Source organism: Pristis pectinata, chromosome 33 (genome assembly GCF_009764475.1).
Source record: "Pristis pectinata isolate sPriPec2 chromosome 33, sPriPec2.1.pri, whole genome shotgun sequence".
In the NCBI taxonomy this organism is placed as follows: Eukaryota; Metazoa; Chordata; class Chondrichthyes; order Rhinopristiformes; family Pristidae; genus Pristis; species Pristis pectinata.
This window is the reverse complement of record NC_067437.1, coordinates 16,713,945-16,736,990: the sequence shown is the minus strand read 5'-3', so window position 1 is coordinate 16,736,990 and position 23,046 is coordinate 16,713,945. Positions and strand designations below refer to the sequence as shown.

At 45.4% G+C, this 23,046-nt stretch overlaps 1 protein-coding gene across 3 annotated transcripts in view; it reads left to right on the top strand.

The window, feature by feature from the left end:
- Positions 1-17,528, top strand: part of tcf20 (transcription factor 20) — a 60,348-nt gene extending 42,820 nt beyond the window's left edge. For all 3 annotated transcript variants that reach the window (XM_052043224.1, XM_052043223.1, XM_052043226.1), the window contains 5 exons: positions 1-2,126; positions 12,932-13,025; positions 15,043-15,092; positions 16,484-16,570; positions 16,926-17,528. The exon at positions 1-2,126 is cut by the window's left edge and continues 2,925 nt beyond it. In XM_052043224.1, coding sequence (XP_051899184.1) covers positions 1-2,126; positions 12,932-13,025; positions 15,043-15,092; positions 16,484-16,531 — 2,318 coding nt within the window. In that variant the 3' untranslated portion in view covers positions 16,532-16,570; positions 16,926-17,528. The remainder of the gene's footprint in view (positions 2,127-12,931; positions 13,026-15,042; positions 15,093-16,483; positions 16,571-16,925) is intronic.
- Positions 17,529-23,046: the final 5,518 nt, after the last annotated feature.

The window sequence follows — 23,046 nt, the reverse complement described above, 5'->3', positions numbered from 1 at the left end:
ACCTGCCAGCATCATTGGACAAGGTCACCATGTATCCTGGTTCTGCAAACTCAGATACACTCTCCTCCCTGCTAACCAAGCAAGTAAATGCTTGTTCCTTGGGTATGGAGTCCGAAGCCACCATGAGGTACCCAATTCACTCGCAGAAGCAGATGCAAAATCCTCAAGGTGCAGGTGATTGGACAAACACAAGTGATGGGAAAAACTCTGCTGCAGAGATGTGCAGGAGCGGGATTCAGAAGGAGGCAAGACACTCTGATGCAATGCAACAGGAAATGGGTAGCCATCCCTCGCTCCAGATGTTTTCACCTCAGAGTCATGAGGCCCAAAGCCCACAGCTGGATGAACAGTCAACAGCCACAAGCAAACATTCGCCTAAAAAGCAAAACAATACAATAAGTCAGGAGGACTCCTCGGTTCAGTCCTCTATTTTGTCGAGGAGAAGGATCAGATCTTTTATATCGCCGATTCCAGCCAAAAGATTTTGCCAAGAGCCGAAAGCCAAGGACTCGATGGCCCCTCGTGACCCTAACGACTCTCAGTGCAGTGCCAGCCTGAACCCCATGCAAAAGCCTGAGCCTGGTGACGAATCCCAGCAGATGAATGATGAGAAGGGCAGCCCCGGTGGGAGCCTTTCTCCAGCTGCTTCCCTCGCCAGTCCCGGTAAAACCAAGACCCTGCCTCCACGGAAAGGGCGAGGCCTAAAGCTGGAAGCCATTGTTCAGAAAATCACGTCACCCAACGGGAGGAAATTCCCGCCAACTGGGATGCTTGATGGGGCTTCTGACAGTCTGACCCTAGAAGACATCCTGTCCGTCAAAGAGGCAGGTTGGGAGAGAGCCAGTGGGGCAATGGTGCAGCCTGGCTACAAGGTGGATGGAGATCACAAGGAGGGAGCTGAGGTGCAGGCTCGGCTCCCTGAGGCCCCCTGCGAGGTGGGGCGCTCCAACTGCTCCCAGATCTGCGGAGGCTCCTCACCGGCTGCACGGGTTCCACATCATCCCGACTCCAAGCAGTGCGGCCCCCCTTGCCCTCTGCCCTGCCCCCTGGCGCACCAAACTGGGGAAGGGCCCATCGGTGTCACGCCCAAGGCGGAAGTCGTGGCTGTGAAAGGGTACTTCCCGTCTGGCAAGAAGCGGGGAAGGCCGCTGGGGAGCATCAACAAGCAGAAGCGCCACCGGCAGGAGTGCCAGGCCCCACGGACTCAGGACGAGGCAGAGGAGGAGAAGGTCAAAGCCAAGGTGAGGCCTGAGAGGAAGAAACCAGCCTCCCACCCGAGGAGGCGCCGCAAGAGGCTTGAAGGCCCCGTCATTTTGCCCGAGGAGCCCGAAATTAAGCTGAAGCACACTGCTCGAGCGGCGCGCAGGAGGCGGCCGGAGTCTCAGGACAAGGGTTTCTCTCCCTATGTACTGCTGGAGAGGAAACGTGAGGCAGCTCTCTGCACCATAATCAACACCCAGGATGATCAGAACAGAGCCCAGAAAGGGGTGAAGGGTCACCAGGGGCCGACCTCCACCCCACCGCCCAGTTGTGCTGGCAAAGCCTTGCCAACATCCTCGCACATGGTGCAGGGCCCATTGGTGACAGACTCCTCCACCCTCGGCGTCTTGGTCTGCTGCCTGTGTGGCAAGTGTGCCAATCACCGGGACCTGGGTGACCTTTTCGGACCCTACTACCCACACCAGTATGCTGGCACCCTGCCCAAGAACCCACCCCCGAAGAAGATGGCACCAGTGCAGAGCCGGGTGGTGAGGCACAGGAGCATGCCCGACCTGCTAAAGACTGGCCAATCGGGCGACGAGAGCAAGGAGTTTGGGACTGTCCTGGGGCACCCCAGGTTCAAAAGGCGTCACTACAGCGAAGATTGCACCCCTTCCTGGGCTAGTCCCAGGAGCAGCAAAGGGCACCGGCGCTGCTACTGCTGTGTAAAGACTTCTGTCGACTTACGGACTCAGAGATTTAAAAGTGAGCTCGGCCCGCAGGTGGAGCTACAGCTCCCTCAACTACCTCTAGACCCCAATGAACTGTGGATCCACGAGTCCTGTGTGCTCTGGGCCAGCGGGGTCTACCTGATCTCTGGGAGACTCTATGGACTGCAAGAAGCTGTAGAAATGGCCAGAGAGATGGTAAGAATTGCTGCTGTGTTTTGTGAGGGCGTTGTCGGTAGTAGGGTGGGGATGGAGTGGCAGAGAGTGACTAAAGCTTCCCATTCCTTGTGAATTGACCTCCCTTCCTCCAGGAAGAACTTTTTATCTCCTCTTTTATCCAAGGACTTTGTGTGACGTCCTGATGGGCCTGTTAGCCGTGGGCACCGAAGTCTTGTCCACTGTACCTCCATTAGAGAGCACTTCCAGCAAGAGTCCATAGTACTTTGCAGCAACCCTGCCTTTCTTCAAATCCCAGTGAAATTCCCCTGCCGTCTCCCACCCCACTGTCGATCCATGTTCAGGATTTCTCCTGAAATCCTTCCACCTCTCCACCACCCTTCAAACTTACCTCTTTGCCCAACTTTTTCTGATCCTTCCTAATATTGCCCTTTGTGGTCCGTTAATCTTTTCTAGCTACCCTGCTGTGAAACATTTTGGTTTATTTTCCTTCACTGGTAATGTTGTATTCCTGAAATCCTCTTTTTTTTTAAACTCTGCTTACATCAACCCTCATGATGATTGGGATTAAGAACTGTATTCTATAAAGCTACCCTGTAAGAGATATGAGCCAGAGTTGAGATTCATTATTGATTATTTCTCCTGGTTTCAAAGTTTCTATGTTATACTTTGTATGTGGAAAACTTTTCCCCTGTACTGTACTTTAGTGTTCTTCAATGACAAATGTGTGACTGGTACAGGATAGTTGCAAAGTGTTGTTTGGTCAGATCTGCATTGCAAGACTGTTACTGTGTTACGTGGTGTCAGATCTGGTTCACTCTGCACCTGGTACTGGACCTCCATTGTTGTGCAGTTAGAGATGGATGTCCCCAGTTTACTATGTCACTGCCAATAACACATGTCCTACACCACTGTGGCTCTTGTATTGTGACACAGTCATGTCCAAGTACTTGTACAGTGGAAGATTTCTGCCCCAGTATTGTAGCTCAGTGGTGGATCTAAACCCTCAAAGTCATACCTTTAGTGTTGTATCACGTCTGGTCTGTGTTTCTAATATTGTACCTCTTGGATAGTGACATACCTGTGCCCCATGTGATACTTCAGTGCTCTGTAGTGACAAACCTGTGTCCTTAATACTGCACCTTTGGTGTTCAACAATGATAGATGTGCACCTCAGTGTTCTACAGTGTCAAATGTGTTCTTGGTTGTGTATAGCTGTATATTGTTGTATAGCGGCAGATCTGTTTCTCTGGACCTCATTGTGCAATGAGAAACCCACGTTCTCCTTGTTGAGCAGTGATTGTTTGTATCTGAGATCAATATGTCATATATGCGAGATCAATGTATTGTATCTGTTGTAAAGTGAGAAATCTGGTCCCGGTACTGTACCTCAGTGTTATATATTGGCAAATCTATCCTGCAGTGCTATTTTATTGTATTTTGTTAGATCTGTACCTTTGTTATTGTATCTCTGCTATATAGTAACAAACCTATCCCCAGTGCTGTACCTATGTTGTACAATGAAATACCCATTGCCCTAGTGTTGTCTTAATTCTGGTGTCAGATTTGATTCCCAAAACTGTAGCTCAGAGCTGTATAGTGGTAGGTCTGCACCCCCAAGAATGTACCTCGGTAATAAAAACAACAGAAAAGGCTAGAAATACTCAGCAGATCAGGTGACACCTGTAGAGAGAGAATCACTCTCGTACTATGCCTCTGCTGCGCAGTGACATGGCTGTGCCATCACTGTAGGCCTCAGTTGTATTGTGACAGTTCTGTGTCCCAGTACTGCACTATTGTACAGTGATAACCCTGTCCTCAGTATTGTACCTCATAGTTGCATAAGAAGGTATCTGTGCCCCCACGACTATTTATTATGACACAGCTGTAGCCCCAGTACTTTGCCTCTGTACAGTAGCAGATTTGTGCATCAGTACTGTTTGAATATGTAGTTCCACATCTAGTATGGTACTTTGCTATTAGGCAGAGACTGATCTTTGACCGGTACTGCACTTCAGTATTATACAGTGTCAGAGCCATATCTCCAGTGCTGTGCCTCAATTGTATCATTGCTTTCTTCTGCAGAAGCTCCTCAAGGTCAAAGATGACCCACTTCATTCCAGTTCTGAGAAGGCCAATGAGGGTTTCGTACAAACAAAAAGTGCTTGATGGGGCAGGGAGGCATTCCCTAACAAAGGTATTCGTTGTTCTTGATGCCTCCCCAAATTCTGCTCTTCCATTTTGAGCAGTCATGGGTCAGGCAATCTCAAAGTGGGATTACTATTTTTTAAGAAGACTTTGCGAACATCCTTAAATCATTTCCTTTGTCCCCAACAGAAGCAATATTCTCTTGCCATAATAGAGTTCATTGGCCATTTCAGGAGTCCGCTGTTGGGCATTCAAATGACATAGCCTGCCCAATGGAGTGACTGTGAGATCAGTGCTGGGGTTGTTGATGCTGGTTCACCTGCCAATAGATTTGGAGGATTTTGCTGGTACCTCTTTAATGTCTGAGGTGCCTACTGTAGATAGATCAAAAAGGGCATGTATAGTCCTGTATTTCTCCTGGATTTGCTGCATCATGAAGATCATGTCATTGCGCATCTATGGACAGAATCCACACTGCAATATGGGTGGCAGCTCTTTGCCCACTGGGAAGGAGCAGTTGAAAAAGACCCTGACTTTCCCTGTGTGATCAGGAAGAACCCTCTGTAGATACAACAATTGGATTTATCTTCTTTCTTGAAGATCTCCAAGGTTACAGCATCTCTGAGGCCCCCTGGGATATTCTTCTCTTCCCAGATGTGGCCGATGAAATTGCAAATTTGTTTTCTTTAGGCCAACGTTTAGAAATTCAGCAGAGATGCTTTCTGCTTTCAAACCCTTGCTGCTTTCAATTGGTGTGTGGCTTTTCAACCACTTATGAGTCTGGGTGGAAGTAACACTGCCCTGGAATGGAGTCAAGGCTTCCTATCTCAATGTCGGGGTCACAGTCGAGGAGTTCTTCAAAGTGCCTCTTCCGGTGGGCTGTCTGCCTCTGTCCTCGAAGTTCTCCTCCATACTTGGCTGTCAGCAGGGCGGACCATTTGGGCTGTAAGTTGTCTTACGAGGTTGTGGGAGGGTGGGACAGTTCGAGTGAGGAGAGATTTAGAAAGTTAGAACGAAGATAAAAGTAATAGTGGAAACAAGTAGAATGGGCAATGGTAACCAGAGTGGGTCAGGATATCAGCAAGGGAAAATAGTGAAAAGGCAAAATAAAGGCTCTATCTGAATACACGCAACACGCATAACAGGATGAGTGAATTAATGGCACAAGTAAAAATAAATGGGTATGTTCTAATAGCTAATGCAGATCCATGCTTCTAAGTGGCCAATGTCAGGAAATAAATATAAAGGCAGTAGAGTGGAAGGAATTTTGATCAGAAAATTGCGAGGTTTGCTGGGAGGATTTAAACTAGTGAAGCAGAGGTTTGGGACACAGAATGATAGTGCAGCAGGTAGGGAGTCAAAATCATGTACAAAAAAATAGAATGGGCAAATCTAGTGGGCAGAACAGACAGAGGGGTGGGGAAGCATGAGGGAATAGGTAGGCTTAACTGCATTTAGTTTATTGCAAGGATCCTCACAGGTAAGATGGATGGGTTGAGAGCATGGATCAGCATGTGGGATTATGCTATTGTTGCAATCATGGAAACATGGTGGAGGGAAGAGGAGGAATGGCAGCCCAGTGTTCCAGGGTATAAATGTTTTGGCTGTGGCAGAGGGGTTACAAAAGGGGAGGCGGTGTAGACCTGATCAGGAGGAGCATTACAGCAGTAATAGGAGGATATCTTGAAGGGATTGGCCAATGAGGCTATACAAGCAGAACTTAGAAATAAGAAAAGCGTGATCACTTTGATGCTTACTATAGGTGTCCCAATAGTCATCAGGAATTAGAAGAGCAGATAGGTAGGTAAATCGCAGTAAGGTATAAAAATGATAGGGTCATAATAGTGGGTGGGGGGGGGGGGGGGGTTTAACTTTCCCAATATTGACTGGGATTGCCTTAGTGTAAGAGGAGGTAGAATTCTTAAAATTCTTTCAAGAGGTTTTTAAACAATATGTAGAGAGTCCTAATAGGGAAGAGGTTATACTCAGCTTTAGTAGTGGATATGTCTATGGAAGAACCCTTTGGGAACAGTGACCATAGTTCAGAGGGAGAAAAAGGTTGGTACTAGAGTTAAGGTCTTAAATTGGAGGAGGGCTGATTTCAGCAGTATAAGGCAGGACCTGGTGGGGTCCCCTTCTCACCTTAAACCTATACGCTTTTGTATTTGACATTTCCATCCTGAGGAAAAGACTCTGGGAGGGTCAGAGAGTGGTACAGCACAGAAAGTGGCCCTTTGGCCCACCACGTCCATGCTGATCTTTTTGTCCATCTACACTAATCCCATTTGCCCACATTAGGACTGTATCCTTCTATGCCTTGCCTGTCCAGTGCCTGTCTAAATGTCTCTTAAGCATAGTGATTGTATCTGATTCCACCCCCTCCTCTGGCAGCGCATTCCAGATGTACACTCTCTGTGTAAACAACTTGCCCCTCAGATCCACATTAAAACTCCTTCCTCTCAACCTGCACCTCTTGACCTCTTGCTTTTGATATCCTTAATACGAGAAAAGGAGTTTGACTCTCTACCCTACCTATGCCTGTCTTAGTCTTAATATACTTTCAGTTCACCCCTCAGTCTCCAATGCTCCGGAGAAAACAATCCAAGTTTTATCCAACCTCTTATAGCTAATACACTTCAATCCAGGCAACATCCTGGTGAACCTCTTCTGCACCCTCTCCATTCTTCCTTTCGTGTGGTGACCAGACTGCACACAATCCTACAACCATGGCCTAACCAAAGTTTGATACAGTTGCAATGTGACTTCTTGTATCATACTCAGTGGCCTGATTGATAAAGGCAAAAATGCTGCATGCTGCCTTTTCCACCCTATCCACTTACATTGCCACTGTCAGGGAGCTATGGACAGGCACCCCAAGATCCTTCTGTACATCAGTGCTCCCAAGGGGTCCTGCCATCACTGTATATAGGTGATACCTCCGTTACAGGGGGTGGGGTTGTGTTCCTAGAAAATTGAACACTGCAATTTTTCGTAACACGAAGGCGTGCCATCTACATATGTGTCTTGAAACGCAAGTTGAAAAACAACAAATTTTCCATTTTATTTACTTTCTTTTCACAATTCCATGAACAAATTTTATTCTGTATCTCAAATATTTGGTTAGTGATTTATGAATTTCCATAACCCAAATGGTGGTAACATGGGGGTCGCCTGTACTTTCCTCTTGCATTTGAGCTCCCAAAATGCATTGCCTCACTGGACTAAACCCCATCTGCTATTTCTCCTCCCAAATTTCCAACTGCTGTGTCCTTTGACAACCTTTCTCATAATCCATAACTCCACCAATTTTCATGTTTTCCGACTACCTGCATTTTTGCCCAAATCATTAATATATATTACAAAGAACAGGGGTCCCAGCACTGATCCTTGTGGGACACCACTGGTCAAAGGCCTCCAATCAGAAAAGCACCCCTGCACCATGACCCTCTGTCAACTATGACCAAGCCAGTTTTGGAACCAATTTACCAACTCGCCATGGATCCCATGTGACTTAATCTTCTGGACCAGCCTACCATGAGGAACCTTATCAAATGCCTTACCAGAATCTATGTGGACAACATCCACTGCTCTACTCTTGTCGATCATCTTCATCACTTCCTCAAAAACTCAATCAGATTTGTAGACAGGACATGCCCCACACAAAGCCATGCTGACTATCCTCAAGTCAATGCTTTTCCAAATACAAATAAGTCCTGTCCATAAGAATCTTCCCTACCACTGACTTAAGGCTCACTGGTCAATAGTTTCCTGGTTTGTTTGTTTCTTAAACAACAGAACAATACTGGCTATTCTCCAGTCTTCTGGCACCTTGCCTGTGGCTAAAAGGGATACAAAGATCTCTGTCAAGGCCCCAGCAATCTCGTACCTTACCTCCCTCAGTTTACTGGGATAGATCCCACCATGCCCTGGGGACTTATATGCCTTAATGTTTTTCAAGACACCCAGCAGCACCACCACCACCTTAATATTGACGTGCCCTAGAATATCTGCATACCCCTCTCAGATCTCACAATCATCCATATCCGTGGTGAATATTGAAGTGAAGTCACTTAAGGTCCTCACTCACTTCTTCTGGCTCCAGGCACTGATTCCGTCCTTTGTTCTTAACTGGGCCTTCTCTTTCCCTAGCTACCCTCTTGATCCTAATATATGTATAAAATGCTTTTGGATTGTCCTTAACCCTACTTGTTAGGGACATTTCACGGCCCTTTTTATCTCTCCTAATTCCTAGTTTAAGTTCTTTCCAGCTTTTATATTCCTCAAGGGGCCTTGTCCAGTTTCAGCTTGTCATCCTTACCTTTCATCCTGACAGGAGTAGGTTGGTCTTGAACTCTAGTCAAATGGCCTTTGAAAGACTCCCACATGTCAGATGTGGATTGATGCAATAATGACACTCCCAATCTACTTTCTCCAGTTCTTGCCTAATACGATTATAATTACTCTTGCCCCCACCCCCCATTCCCCCCCCCCCCCCCCCAGAACTTACCACGTACACCTGAGGACCAGACTTATCCTCATCCATAACTCTCTTAAAACTTACGGTCTTGTTGGCTGAGCTTTCTAAGATGTTGTCTTAGTGCAGCCATGACATTCTCTCTACTTAATAATGGAACCCACGAAGCTACGTTAAATATGTCAGTAAACCAGCGATGGCTAACATTTTTTTTTAAAATGCACAGTTTACAAATGTAATGGAACACTCTCCACTTGCCTGGATGAGTGCAGCTTCAACAACACTCAAGAAGCTCAACACCATACAGGACATAGCAGCCCACTTGATTAGCACCTTATCCACAATCATTCACCACCAACACACAGTAGCAGTGGCTTGTATCATTGACAGGATGCACTGCAACTCACTAGGACTCCTTAAACAGCACCTTCCAAACCTAAGACCTCTACCAGCTAGGAGGACAAGGGCAGCAAAAACATGAAGCACCACCAGCTGGAAGTTGCCCTCCAAGCCGCACACCATCCTGCCTTGAAAGTATATCGTCGTTCCTTCACCGTCGCTGGGTCAAAGTCCTGGAGCTCTCTCCCTAACAGCATTGTGGGTACACCCACACCTAGGGGATAACATGGTTCAAGAAGGCAGCTCACCACCACCTTCTCAAAGGCAATTAGGGATGGGCAATTATATGCTGGCTCAGCCCGTGGAGCCCACGTACCTTGAATGAATAATTAAAAAAAAGACACAAGGACAGTGCCACAAGTGTATCTATCGAGAAAAGTTAAAGACAGATGTAGGTCAAAGGAGAAAACATATCCCTACCAAAAAAGTCAGTAAGAAAAGTTTAGAATTCATCAAATGGAAGACCCAAGGCATCAAAAACAAAGGAAATAGTCAAGTAAGCAAACAGACTGAGCTTCTATAGATCCAGGAAAAGATTAATGTGGATCCCCTAGACTGATGCAAAGTGGGTGGGGGGAGGAAATGGCAGAGAAATTTAGTGCCCGTCTTCATGACAAAGACATGGGAAACTTCCTGAAGATAATGGAGAACAATGGCTCTAAAGTAACAGAAGCAGAGAAATTAGCATTAGTTTGGAAAAAAAATTGGAGAAATTGATGGGACTGAGAAGTGATCAGTCCCCGGGATCTGATGACCTGCAGACTAATGGATGCACCAGTTGTCGTCTTCTGAAATTCCATGGATTCTTGTGCAGTTCCCACAGATTAGAAGGTAGCGAAGGTAACCTTGCTGCTTAGAGGGAGAGGGAAGATGAAGAATTTATAGAGCAGTTAATCTGTCATTGTCATGGTAGGGGACATGTTAGAATCTGCTATTAAGGAAGTGATAACGAGGCACTTGGAAAATAATGGGAATGATTGGAGAGTGGGCACGGACTTGTGAAAAGGAAATAATGTTTGACAATGTGTTAGTTTCTTGAGGATCTAACTAGATTGCCAGTGGCTCTGGTGTATTTTTAAATGGTGTGAAGTCTCAGAGGGACCCTTGTGTCCTTGTTCATGAATCATAAAGTCAACTTGCAGGTACAGCAAGTAATTAGGAAGGCAAATAGCATGTTGGAATAAAATGAGAAAATGCTGGAAATCACAGCAGGTCAGGCAGCAACTTTTGGAAAGAAACAGTTAATATTTCAGGTCGATATTGAACGGTAATTGACCTGAAATGTTTAACTGTTTTTCTGTCTGTAGATGCTGCCTGACCTGAATATTTACAACATTACCTATTTCATTTCAGATTTCCAACTTCTGAAATTTGAAAATCAACAAGCTATATGTTGGCCCTTATTACAAGACGAGTTGAGTCCAAAAGTAAGCACATTTCGCTCCAATTATGTAGAGTCCAGGTGAGATTGCAGCTGTGACATTGTGTAAAGGTCTGGCCTGACTAATTAAAGGAGGATATATTTATGATGGAGGGAATTCAGTGAAGGTTTAGCATTGATTCCAGCGAATGGCGGGTTTGTCACATGAGAGATTAATCACATTGGGCCTGTACTCTTTAGAGTTCAGAAGATTGAAATATAATCTCGTTGAAACCTACAGAATTCTTAAGGGAAAACCTTAAAAACCTGTGGGTGCTGGAAATCTAAAATAAAAACACCAATTGCTGGAAATGCTCTGTGGGTCAGGTAGCATCTGTGGAAAGAGAAACAGGTTTAAAGTTTCTGGTCAGAGATCCTTCAACAAAACACTGAAATGTTAATCTCCAACCTGAAATGTTAACTCGTCGTCTCTCCACACAAACTCCCATCCTGCTGAGTGTTTCCAGCATTTTGTTTCTATTTCTAAATTCTAAAGGGCAGATGTGGAGTTGATATTTCCCCCGGCTGAGGTGTAAAACCAGGCATCACAGACTGGAAAAGAAAAACAGGTTGGCACTTAGAAAAGAGAGGAGAACTTTCTTCACTCGGACAATAAACCTTTGGGATTTTCTGCCCAAAATGGTCATAGAAGCTGAGTGAGTATATTTACAACAGAGATAAATAGATGTTTAAAGTTACAGATTATGGGATTAATGGACACTGAGATAAAAGATTAGCCATGATCCTATTGAATGGCCGAACAGACACAAATGGTTTCTGCCTGCTTCTCCCTGTTATGGTCGTAGGTTTTTGTGCTGACAGTACTGAAGAATCTGTGCCTGTTCTGGGTTTTTGTAGTTCTTTCTACCCACCACCTGTTCCTTAGGTCACAGGTTTTCTGTTGATCCTTGGCCTTCAGGTGCCTGTAGAGCTGTTTCCTTCTCCTTGAGACATGCTGGAGTTTCCAATCCAAGCACACTGGATTGGATGTGCACCTCTGGATAGTTGGCTCTTGGATCTCCTGATCATTCTCTTCACAGGTGCTGATCATGGTGCAGATGATGTGGGCACTGTGGTTCCTGTTGCCTGAGCTGGGTTAGGTTGTTTCTGAGGTGCTTTCTGAGAAGAGGTATCTTTTCTGAGTCCTTGAGATTTTCTGTAGCTGCCAGTGTTTTAGCACTGGGCTGATGGTGATAAATGGATTAGATGGTGGTCATTGATATCTGTCATGGCACAGGAAAAGTGCACATCACTTGGATGATCTAATTGAAGGGTTATCATAGCTGGCAGACAGCAGCATCACAGGCAGAAACCCTCCCACCCATGAGGAGCACTCTACTGTTCAAAAATCTGGAAAAAGTGCCAGGAATCCTCCACTCCTGTGGTCTATTAACAAACAGCAGCATCTGTTCACTTGTCACTGGGCCTGTGCAAGTGGAATTGACTGATTGATGCAGAGCACTAGCTGTGATCCACAGAATAAGTAACACTCCTTTATTAGAATGAATTCGCCTACAAATAGCCAGGCTGTTAAACAGGATGGCAATCAGAACCCTCTGCAAATGATAGGGGAAAATTGTGTTCAGACCACTGCTATTAATTCTTTTGATCTTCTCTTGCATTTGTGTTAATACTGTTGCATCATCCTGTAAAATTAATTTCCACCTGGAAGTTGCTCTCCAAGCCACACATCATCCTGACTTGGAAATATATCACCGTTCCTTCACCGTCACTTTCCTGCAACTCTCCCTAACAGCACTGTGGGTACACCCACACCTCAAGGATTGCAGTGGTTCAAGAAGGCAGCTCACCACCACCTTCTCAAGGGCAATTAAATGCTGGCTCAGCTTGCAAAGCCCACATCCCTTGAATGAATAAATAAAATCGTCCAACTGTTTTCACATTCTACATATTATACCTTTTTTATTCTCTGCACTAGTTTGTTCCTTTTGTGTAAGATTCCACTCTCCTGTCAGCTATTACACTGAGCACTTCCTCCTCCTGAGCCTCCCATCTGCCTGCCTGCCCTCCCTCCACCTACTGACATCCCTCTGCCTAATCCAGCCTCCTTAACCCCTATGCTGCCCTGTTTGTCTCCCATACCTACTGCTGGGAATAAAAGAGAAAACTTGTACCTAGGGGCTTATCAAAGAGGACCCCATTCCTCTCTTTGTATATGGGAAGTAACTTTCTGCAGTATGAGGTTGGTACCCAGCAGAGATGGCACCACTGAAATCTACCAGGTTCTGTGATATAAACGTAGATGGCACCTGTGCCCAATGGTGTAAATGCTGGTGGGAGAAAGGGCTACTGCTGTCCCACTGCTTGCTGCCACTCTGATACTCGAGCTCTCCCTCACTTCTGTGTCCTCTTATCTCCCCCCAGAAATGCTCACACTGCCAGGAGCCTGGCGCTACCCTGGGCTGCTACTGCAAGGGATGCCCACTCAACTATCACTACATCTGTGCTATGGAAGCAGGTAACGGTGGTGAGGACCGGGGAGGGTGATGGGCTTCATGGTCACGGGTCGAGAAGTTGGCCTGTCTGCCAGGAAAGGCAAGCTCACGGGTGTGCAGCCAGAGCAGACACTGCTGAAAGGCAGGGAGACTGGAACTAATCTGAACCAAATCCAGCACGAGCCCTACACTGCTAGTATTTAGCCCAGTGCAGGCCTTGTCACATGGTACATGTACATGTGACCATCAGCTCCGGTTGCATTGTGCAGTGCACAGATTGTCGAAACCTAGAAAAGTACCATTCAGCCCATCATTCCCATACTTGCTTGGAGCTGTTGTATTTAATCCGTTATCCATAACCTTGCATGTTCCTCATCCTCCTGTACCACTGGAACAGGCTCCAGCTGAGCCAGTGGGGTCAAGAGTTCCAGTGCCAAAGGTAAATTGAGTGCTTCTTTGTTTACACAGTGAGGGGAGATTCTGGTGATGATGTTATGAATCTGAAGGAAATGGCATTAGGAGTTGAGTATCAAGATTAGGAAGCCTTGGTCCTTTTTTAAAAGGAAATTACGAAATAAATATTTAGAAGTAGAGCATAAAAAAACAAAATTGAAGGTGTACGCAAGTGCCTGGACAATGATGGTAAAAATGGATGATACATAGAAGAATAATTGGAAACATTTAAAACTCTGATCAAGTGAATCCAGGAATCCAAGTGAATCCAGTATCTCACCAAAACAAGATTAACCAGCCTATAATGGCATTAGTGAATGAGTGAAGAGCTAAAGGCTAAAATAGGAAGAAAAAGCAAACAAAAGACAAAAACAATATAGAATTAAATTATTGGAGGATACAAAGCTTGCCGCAGGTACTACAGGTCAAAAGAAAAATCAGGTTAGGGGTAACTTACAAGTAGTGACTTTAAAATGGCAGTAATATTAAATAGTTACTGGTATTGCCAGGGTAACTAATGCAATGGACGTGGTGTTAGAACAAAAGGATATCTGGACATTTCAGTTAGGAAGTGGAGAAATAATTGATTTAAATATTAACCAGACTCATCCAGATCTGCTGTATCTGTGCATATTAAGAGGTTGGAGCAGAGGTGCTATTTGCTACCCATATCCTGTAAATATTAAGGCAGTAGTGCCTGAGGAATGATGAACAAATGTGATTTGCCATAGTTAAAATAGGATATAGAACAAACTCACACAAGACCAATTAGTTTAAGACTGATGACAGGAAAAATAATCAAAGATGTAATTAAAAAATATTACTACTCAGCTTGGATGCAAACTGAATTCAAGGAGGAACAGAAAGAGGAAGTAAGGCTAGAATGAGGTGCAGACTGCTAAAAGTAGCAATACAGGACATTATATTCGAAAGAAAACCTAATTTCTGGAGAGAATTGAAAAGTAGAGAAGTTATGTTATCCATATAAATAGTTTAATGGACACTTGCTGTCCTCTGAATAGTTCTGGTCTTTGTATTTAAACGTATGTGGAGACAACAGTGAATATGTTTTTAAAAAAATCCACATGGTGCCGGGGCAAACAGAATGAAACTTTTCTGAAGGAAGGACAGGACAAGCAATGAACTGATGAGGTCTTAAGATTATGGCAGAGGGTAGGGTGGGCATAGAGAAGGGGTTTTCCATTTGTGGGTGAGACCATAATCAGATAGCTGACATAAAGATCGTACATCAGGAGAGAATTTGAAACAAGATTCTTCACTTAGATTGGTGAGGGTTTGGAAGTTGCTCCTACAGGAATGGTCCAGGTGATTAACGATGAAGTTAAGAGAAAAATAGATGAATGCATGGTGAAAACAATAGAAGGGTGTGTTGTCTTGTATTGAACATAAATGCCTGCTGTAGAACATTTGGCCAAAAAACACCATGACACACTCCCAACCCCACGTATTTAGTGTGGCCCTCCCTCAGTTCCCATCCTCCTGGGCTGTGTACCCATCCAGCTTCTAACTCTTGCCCAGGCTTCAGAATTTACTGGCACCAATTCATCTCAATACTTTCTCTTACAGATTGCTTTCTGAATGAAGAGAATTTCTCCATGAAATGTCCCAAGCACAAGGTAAGTCAATTCAACCTGGTAATCTGCATTCCTAAATGGGGAGACAGCTGGAAGATGAAGCGCTACGTTCCTCCCCTCCCCTCCCCTCCCCTCCCCTTCCTCTTCCCGCCACTCCACCCCCACCCAGGCTCTCCCAGGGCAGGTACATCGTGGCTTAGATACAGAGGTGAAAGACTAGTGTCTCTGCACTGTCGCATCTCCTGTCCTGTGTGAACAAGTTGTCTGTACACCCATTGGTGTACTTCCCAGTTTATGCAATGCTTTGAGTATTGAGATTGATAACTCCAAGTTTGAGGCAGGTGGGTTTTGCTGTTGTGTAGACCATCTACCCCAGAGTTGTAACTGCTTCTGGGAAGTTGTAACTGCCTTCAGCCCATCAAATTTGTCCTGGCTCTTGAGTTGTCTGTGGTTCTTTCCCAATATTCCCATTGAATCTGCTATCCCCACGTGATTTGTAATTCCTTATTGCATGAGATATTCCGCACCCATCCTCCTCCTTCCCTTCTCTTTCTCCCCCACCGCCATCCCCCAAGTCACTTCCTTGCCATATTAACACACAAAGGTGCTGGAGGAACTCAGTGGGTCAGGCAACACCTATGGAGGGAAATGGACAGTCGATGTTTTGGGTCAACCCATTTCCATCGGGTCGACTGTCCATTTCCCTCCATAGATGCTGCCTGACCCACTGAGTTCCTCCAGTGCCTTTGTGTGATGCTCCAGATTTCTGCAGTCTCTCCTGTCTCCTCCTTGCCACGTTAGCTATTTCTTCTGGCTCTCTATCATTCAGCCTTTCGAAACTCCTTCCTCATTATTTCAACTCTTCAAATAAACACCTCCATCAAATCTCCTCATAGATGCTTCTCTACTTAACATGCAATCTCCAGTCTATCCACTTAACTCCAGTCCTATATGCCCGTAGCCCTTCTGGGAAATCCGTGTTGTGCCTTCTGCCAAGCCTATGTGGCCATAAAACTCTGGTGTCACCCATTGGCCACAGTATTCTAGTCCAAGCCACACTCGTGGTTTATTTTGCTTTCATAATACTCCCTAGCTTTTGTCTCCCATCATAATTTCATCAGTTTTATTAATTGGCCAAGATGACACCAAAGCATGATGACTCTTTGCAAGCTGCTCTCCGCAGATCTATTCATTACATCTATTATCATTCTACTCGTTTAAATTTACACTATAGTCTGCATTCTATTATTGCTTTCCCCTTGTACTACATTGATGTACTTATGTTTTGAAATGATCTGTATGGACGGCATGCAAAAGTTTTTCACTGTATCTTGGTACATGTGACAATAATAAATAAATTGCCTCTTTTACCAGCTTCAGGCATGTGTTACAAAGGAAGGAATAAGTTAAATTGCAGGGCTTTCTCTCTCCAGCACAGGGCTACAAAAGGTAGCAGTACAGAGCAGTCGGAGCGAGGCTGAGCACAGGCCTCCACTTCTCCACGGACACAGCACAAGCAGGTGAGCGGGCCGTGAATAACTCGTGAAGGGGGCAGTGGGGAAGAGTGCCAAGTAAATTTGGGGGAGGGATGGGAAAAGGGATAAAGTTCAGGTGCAGGATATGCAGACGAGTTTAGGGGACGGGATGAGGACGTGCAGTTTACAGGGTATACAGTGAGAGGGGTCAGGGTACAGAGGCTGTGTTACTATGTGAGAGTTGGGAGAATGGGTGTGGTGATGTAGGACACGAGCAGTGTTGCTAGGATGGGGTTAAGTGCAAGAGTTGATCAATGGAATGGGGCAGTCATGCAGGGTTGTAAGGGCAGAGCAGAGTCCTTTGTCTGACTCCTACTGTTTTCTGGCTTGCTCCCTGCAGGTCCTCCTGTTGAGAGACGGTGAATCCGACATGATTCCGCAATCGGACAGGGCGACTCCATGGGTGTGTCTGTCAGCCCTGGAGCACCCACTGTTTACTGCAACCACAAAGAATTGCCGGTTAAAGGACTTGGAGCAAAAATAACCCTGGACCTGTGCGCTTGCAGCCCCGATATCCAGAAACCACAGGGCAGTGAACAAAACAACAAGAAGCCATCCAGACTGGAAAGGGTGGGGTGTCCAGGGTGGGGATGGGGGAGATTCTGCTGAAACCACCCCCTTCCCCTAACCTTGCAGAGACCTAGAGCTGGGCCCCGCACCCTGGACCGTCCTTGGCTCAATCTCCTGATGTAAATGGCTTCAGTCTGAGAGGATGGATCGCCTAGATTATATATTTTATTTTTTATTTTAAATATATCGGTGATTCTTGGTTTTAAAATACCTTTTTTTTTGCCCCTGTTTTTCTGTCCCTTCCTCCTCCATTGGCTGACCATGGCAGGACAGTATAGTGGTGAGAGCTCGCCCATGTATGTTCAGTGTTATTTTGGGTGTTTTATTCAATATATATATATTATATTATATTATATATAGTTATTAAATTGTTTACAACAGTAATGGAGTTTGCTGCTGATTGTACATTGGTCCCTGTTGGATGGGACCAATAAGATCTAAGGGTGTTGATTCTGCTACCTGTCCTTGACTTGTGTTTCTGATGTGACAAAGCAAACTAGTGCTCCCAGTTACCAACTCTAGACATTGGAGAGGCTGCATTTGGAATATTGTGTTCAATTTTGGTTGCCCTGCTATACAAAAGATGCCATTAAGCTGGAAAGAGTGCAGAGGAGATTTACGAGGATGTTGCCGAGACTAGAGGGACTGAGTAATGGAGAGAAGTTGAGCAGATTGGGATTTTTTTCATTGGAGCATAGGAGAATGAGGGGTGATCTTAAAGAGGTGCGTAAAGTCATGAGGGGCGTAGATAGGGTGAATTCACAGAGTCTTTTCCCCAGGGTCAGGGAATCAAGAACTAGAGGGCAGAGGTTTAAGGTGAGAGGGGAAAGATTTAATAGTAAGTTTAATAGAGGGGCAGCTTTTTCACCCAGAGGGTGGTCAGGATATGGAACGAGCTGCCAGAGGAAGTGGTTGAGACAGGTGCATTAACATTTAAAAGGTACTTGGACAGGTACATGGATCGGAAAGGTTTAGAGAGATATGGGCCAAACGTGGGCAAGTGGGACTGGCGTAGATGGGAATCTTGGTCGGCATGGTCACTTTTATGAAATGAGCCACAATGATTCAAGAATGAGACAGATTCCTCAGACAATTATTGTAGGACCAAGTGTTTTGTATCTGGTTAAATGTTATGAGGCAGAATTGATTGGTATGGGATCCTTTGAGGTGAGTGATCAGAACATGGATAAAATGTTACATTCAGTTTGAGGGTGAAGTCCACATCTTAAATAATGAAATGATGTGGGTATGAATGGAGTGTAAGTAATAATGGATGGTAAAATTAGATTAAAAGTTAAGATGGGAGATAAACAGTTGCACATTTAAAGAAATATTTCATTATTCTCATCAAAATATGGGAAGGGTGGGAAAAGTCTGGGGTTAAAATAAAGGCTTATAATGTTAAGAATAAGGATGGGAGAATTTTAGGAACCAGCAAAGATTAACTAAAACAACAACCTGCTGGAGGAACTCAGCGGGTAGAGCAGCATTTGGAGGAGGAAAGGAGTTGTCAATGTTTTGGGTCAAAACCCTGCATCAGGACTCCAGATGCTCCAGATTCCAGCATCTGCAGTCTCTTGTGTCTCCAAGGTTGACAAAAAGTTTGGTAATTAAGTACGAGAGTAAGGAATGTATGTAACAGTGTGAGCAAAGGAAGGGAATGGCAAACGTAAATGCTGGTCTGCTAGAAGCAGAGGTGGGAATTAATGGAGAATAAGGAAATAGCAGAATGTTAAATAATTTGTATCTGTCTTCACACAAAGCCTCCAGCTTATCCTGGATTTTCTCTTCTGATGGAAGGTCATCAGCCTAAACTATTAGCTGCTTCTCACTCCGCGATGCTGCCGGACCTGAGGATTTCCAACAATTTCTGTTTTTATTCTTGATTTGCAGTACCTGCAGTTTTTTGAGCCTAATGTTTGTCCTAGAGTCCATCATAAAGAAGTAGTAACAAGATACTTGGAAAATGATATTGCAGTTAGGCAGAATTGACATTAATTTATGAAAGAGAAATTGTGTTTTTATAATACTACTGACTTCTTTCAAGATGTAACCATAGAGTGGATAAAGGTGATGAGTCAGTGTGGTTATCCGGATTTCTAGAAAGCAATCAAGAAAATACCGCAACAAAAACTTGTCCTCAAGATGGTTTTAAGGGGATATAGAAGACCGGGTAACTGACGAAACAATGGGGATGGATGGGTCACTTCAGGGTTGGCAGGCTGTACCTAGTGAGCTACCACAGGGATCAGTCTGCTTAAGATCTGTGTTCATGATAGATGAAAGTAAGTTGTGAGGAGGATTCAAAATCAGCCAAGATTAAGTGGGGATTAAAGATGTTAGTTGGAGAATAATGTAGGGAAATGTGAGGGCATCCACTGTGGTAGGAAGCAATAGACTAACATGGCGGGTGTCCTTGTACCAGAAGCATGAAGCAGACATGCAAATATGCCAAGGAATCAGGAAGATAAATGGAATCTTGGCCTTAATTACAAGAAGAATGGAAGAAGGACACGGGGAAGTCTTGCTGCAAATGTACACATCGGTGAGACCGCACCTGGAGTGCTGTGTTCAGCTTTGATCTTACTTGGCAGAAAAGATTCACTAAATTGACTCCTGGGCGAGATTCACTAGATTGGTGATCGAGCAGATTGGTCCTCCTTGTCTGGAGTTAAGAATAAGAATTGATGTTACTGAAGCAAGGTCCTGAGGGGGGTTGACAGGATGGATGTTGCAAGGATGTTTTCCCCTGGTGAAGAATCTAGAATCAGAAGGCATAGTCTCAGGATGGTACAAGATGGAGGAGGAGGATCTTCTGAGGTTTGTGAGTCGTTGTAATTCTTTACTGCTGTGGATGTGGAGTCCTTCAGTATAATAGAGTTTGAAGGAGGTGTTTGACCACATGGGGGTTAATGGCAGATTACGCGCTCTCCAAAATGGGCTTTGGGGACAGAATCCAGAATTAAATCTAACCGCTCTACACAGATATCCATAGTGCAGCCCAAATCAATGGGTGCAAAACAGATAGCTTCCCCATCAAGTCTGGAGTAAGGCAGGACCAACAATCTGGAATAAGGCAGGAACAACCTCGCACTCAAGATCAGCAAGACCAAGGAATTTCTTACAGACTTCAGGAAGGGGAATACGCACACCAGTCCTCACTGAAGGGTCAGCAGTGGAAAGGGTGAGCAGCTCCAAGTTCCTAGACATCAACAGCTCGGAGGATCTATCCTGGGCTCAACACATCATGAAGGAGGCATGTTAGCAGCTCCACTTTGTTAGGAGTTTGAGGACTGTTACAAATTTCTACAGATGTACAGTGGAGAGCATTCTGACTGGTTGCATCACAGCCTGGTACGGAGGCTCCAATGCGCAGGATCGCAGAGGTTGCAGAAGGTTATAGACTCAGCCAGCTCCATCACGGGCACAACCGTCCCCACCATAGAGGACATCTTTAAGAGGTGGTGCCTCAAGAAGGTGGCATCCATCACTATGGACCCTCACCATCCAGGACATGCCCTCTTCTCATTACTACCATTGGGGAGGAGGTACAGGAGCCTGAAGCCCCACACTCAACGATTCAGGATCAGCCTTCTTCCCCTCTGCCATCAGATTTCTGAACAGTCCATGAACACTACCATGTTATTCCTTTTTGCTCTATTTATTTACCTTTGTAATTTATAGTAATTTTATGTCTTTCCACTGCTGTTGCAAAACAACAAATTTCACATTCTATAAGTTGGTGATAATTCTGATTCCTAGCAGCTCTGATCCAATTGGTGCATCATGAGGGACTGCACCTGCTACTCCCTGCTCCTGTTTCTGATTTCCATTTTCCCTCCAATCAGGAGTTTGTCGGCTCAGTCAGATGCTGCGTCCTGTTCCTCAGCCTGTCAGGTTGCAATGCTGGACTGTGGCGAGTTGGTTGATTTCCCTCAGGATGGCAACTCAAAAATGGTTGCAGCTTTCAACAAGCGAGAGCCAGAGGGAGAGGTGCCGACTCCAGACAAGAGCCCACCCTTTCTGCGGTTGATGGGATCGATGTGGAGGAGGAATTTGGAGGTAAAAGTCAGCGAAACACCCTCCTTGTCTCCTCATCCTCCAAGCTCAGCTTCTGAGCCAGAGTCTGCTCTGTGATCAGCAGCCGTACAGAGGAGCAGGCAACAGCACACCTACTGGATGTGTACAACACTGTGCTCCTAACTGGCAGCTGTAAGGAAGAGCAACACCACCCTTCCCAATCAAATCTACAAGCAGAGGGGGAGAAGGTGGTTGGCAGGAATTGGTGACCCATCTCACTGTTGGATGTGACTGTACTGTATCTGATGGGAAGTCCTCTGACAGTCTTGCACTGCTCACTGGTACTGTCATCTTTGTTGGGATGGGGATGGACACTGGGGTTCATGGATAGGAAAGGCTTAGAGGGATATGGACGAAATGCAGGCAAATGGGACTAGCTCAGTAGGCACCTTGGCCAGCATTGACAATTTGGGCTGAAGGGCCCATTTCTGTGTTATACAACTGATCTATGTCTTGCCTGATCAGCTTGAACCAGGAGAGAGCCTTTGACAGAATACCACACATGTACGTGATGGACGTGCTCTTCAGAAAGGGCTTTGGGGATGGAATCCGGAATTGGATCCAACTGTTCTCCACAGATATCTGTAGTGCAGTTCAAATTAATGGGTGGGAAACAGACAGCTTCCCCATCAAGTCTAGAGTCAGGCAGGGTTATTCACTGTCCCGTTTTGTTTGTGTGCTGCATGGAACCCTTTGGCAAATCCATCAGGGAGGGCGAGATCAGAAGAGGGGTGACGTCGCCAGGCAGTGGGGGCACTCTGATCAAAGTCTCCATGAACACGAACATCATCACCATATTCTGCTCAAACCCATGATCTGCAGATTAATCAGCATCTGCAGCCAGTTGGAACTGACCTAACCTAATAACTTGATCTCTAGAAATGTATTAATCTCCCAGCTTGAATATTGTGTGACTGCGCCTCTACTGTTGTCTTGGGCAGAGAATTCCAAAGATTCACCACCTGTGGGTGAAGAGATCTTTCTCATGTCTGCGCTGAATGGATGCCACCTTACCTTGAGACCGTGTCCTCTGGTTCCAGATATCTCAGCCCAAGGGAAGCACCATCCCAGTATTTTCCCTGTCATTCACCATGAGAATTTTGCAGGCTTCAATGAGATTACCTCTCATTCTTTGAAACTCCAGAATGTGGGCCCAGTGTGCTTGGTCTCTCCTCAAAGGACAATTCAGCTTCCCCAGGAATCAGGGGTGGGTGTGTGGAACGCACTGCCAACACAGGTGGTGGAAGCAGATACGTTAGTGACATTTAAAAGACTCTCAGACACATGGATGATAGAAAAATGGAGGGCTACGTGGGAGAGAAGGGTTAGATAGATCTCAGAGCAGGATAAAATGCTGGCACAACATTGTGGGCCGAAGGGCCTGTACTCTGCTGTAATGTTTTTTCTGGGACAGCTTTGCTGTGCTTCTCAGCTAAGTATACTCTTCATAATGTCATCTCACCAGGGTTCTAAACAATTCGAACAAGACGGTCTCTACTCTTGTACTCAAAGCCTCTTGTGTTACAGGCCAGTATACCATTTGTTATCCCAATTGCCTTTCAGTCTCTCACCACTTAAAGAAAACTCTAACTTTCCTTTCTCCTGAGTGGACGAGCGTGCATTTTTCTGCATTGTATTCCATCTCCCATGTCCTCGCCATTCACGTGTCCTGTCCATATCCCTCTGAAACCCCTCTGCATCTTCACAACCCAAACTTCAACCAAGCTTTGCATCCTCATCAGATGTGAGTTGGTGTTGCTGTTTATGGCACATGTCCTGCTCCTACACCGTGGCAGTCATACGAGGTGTCC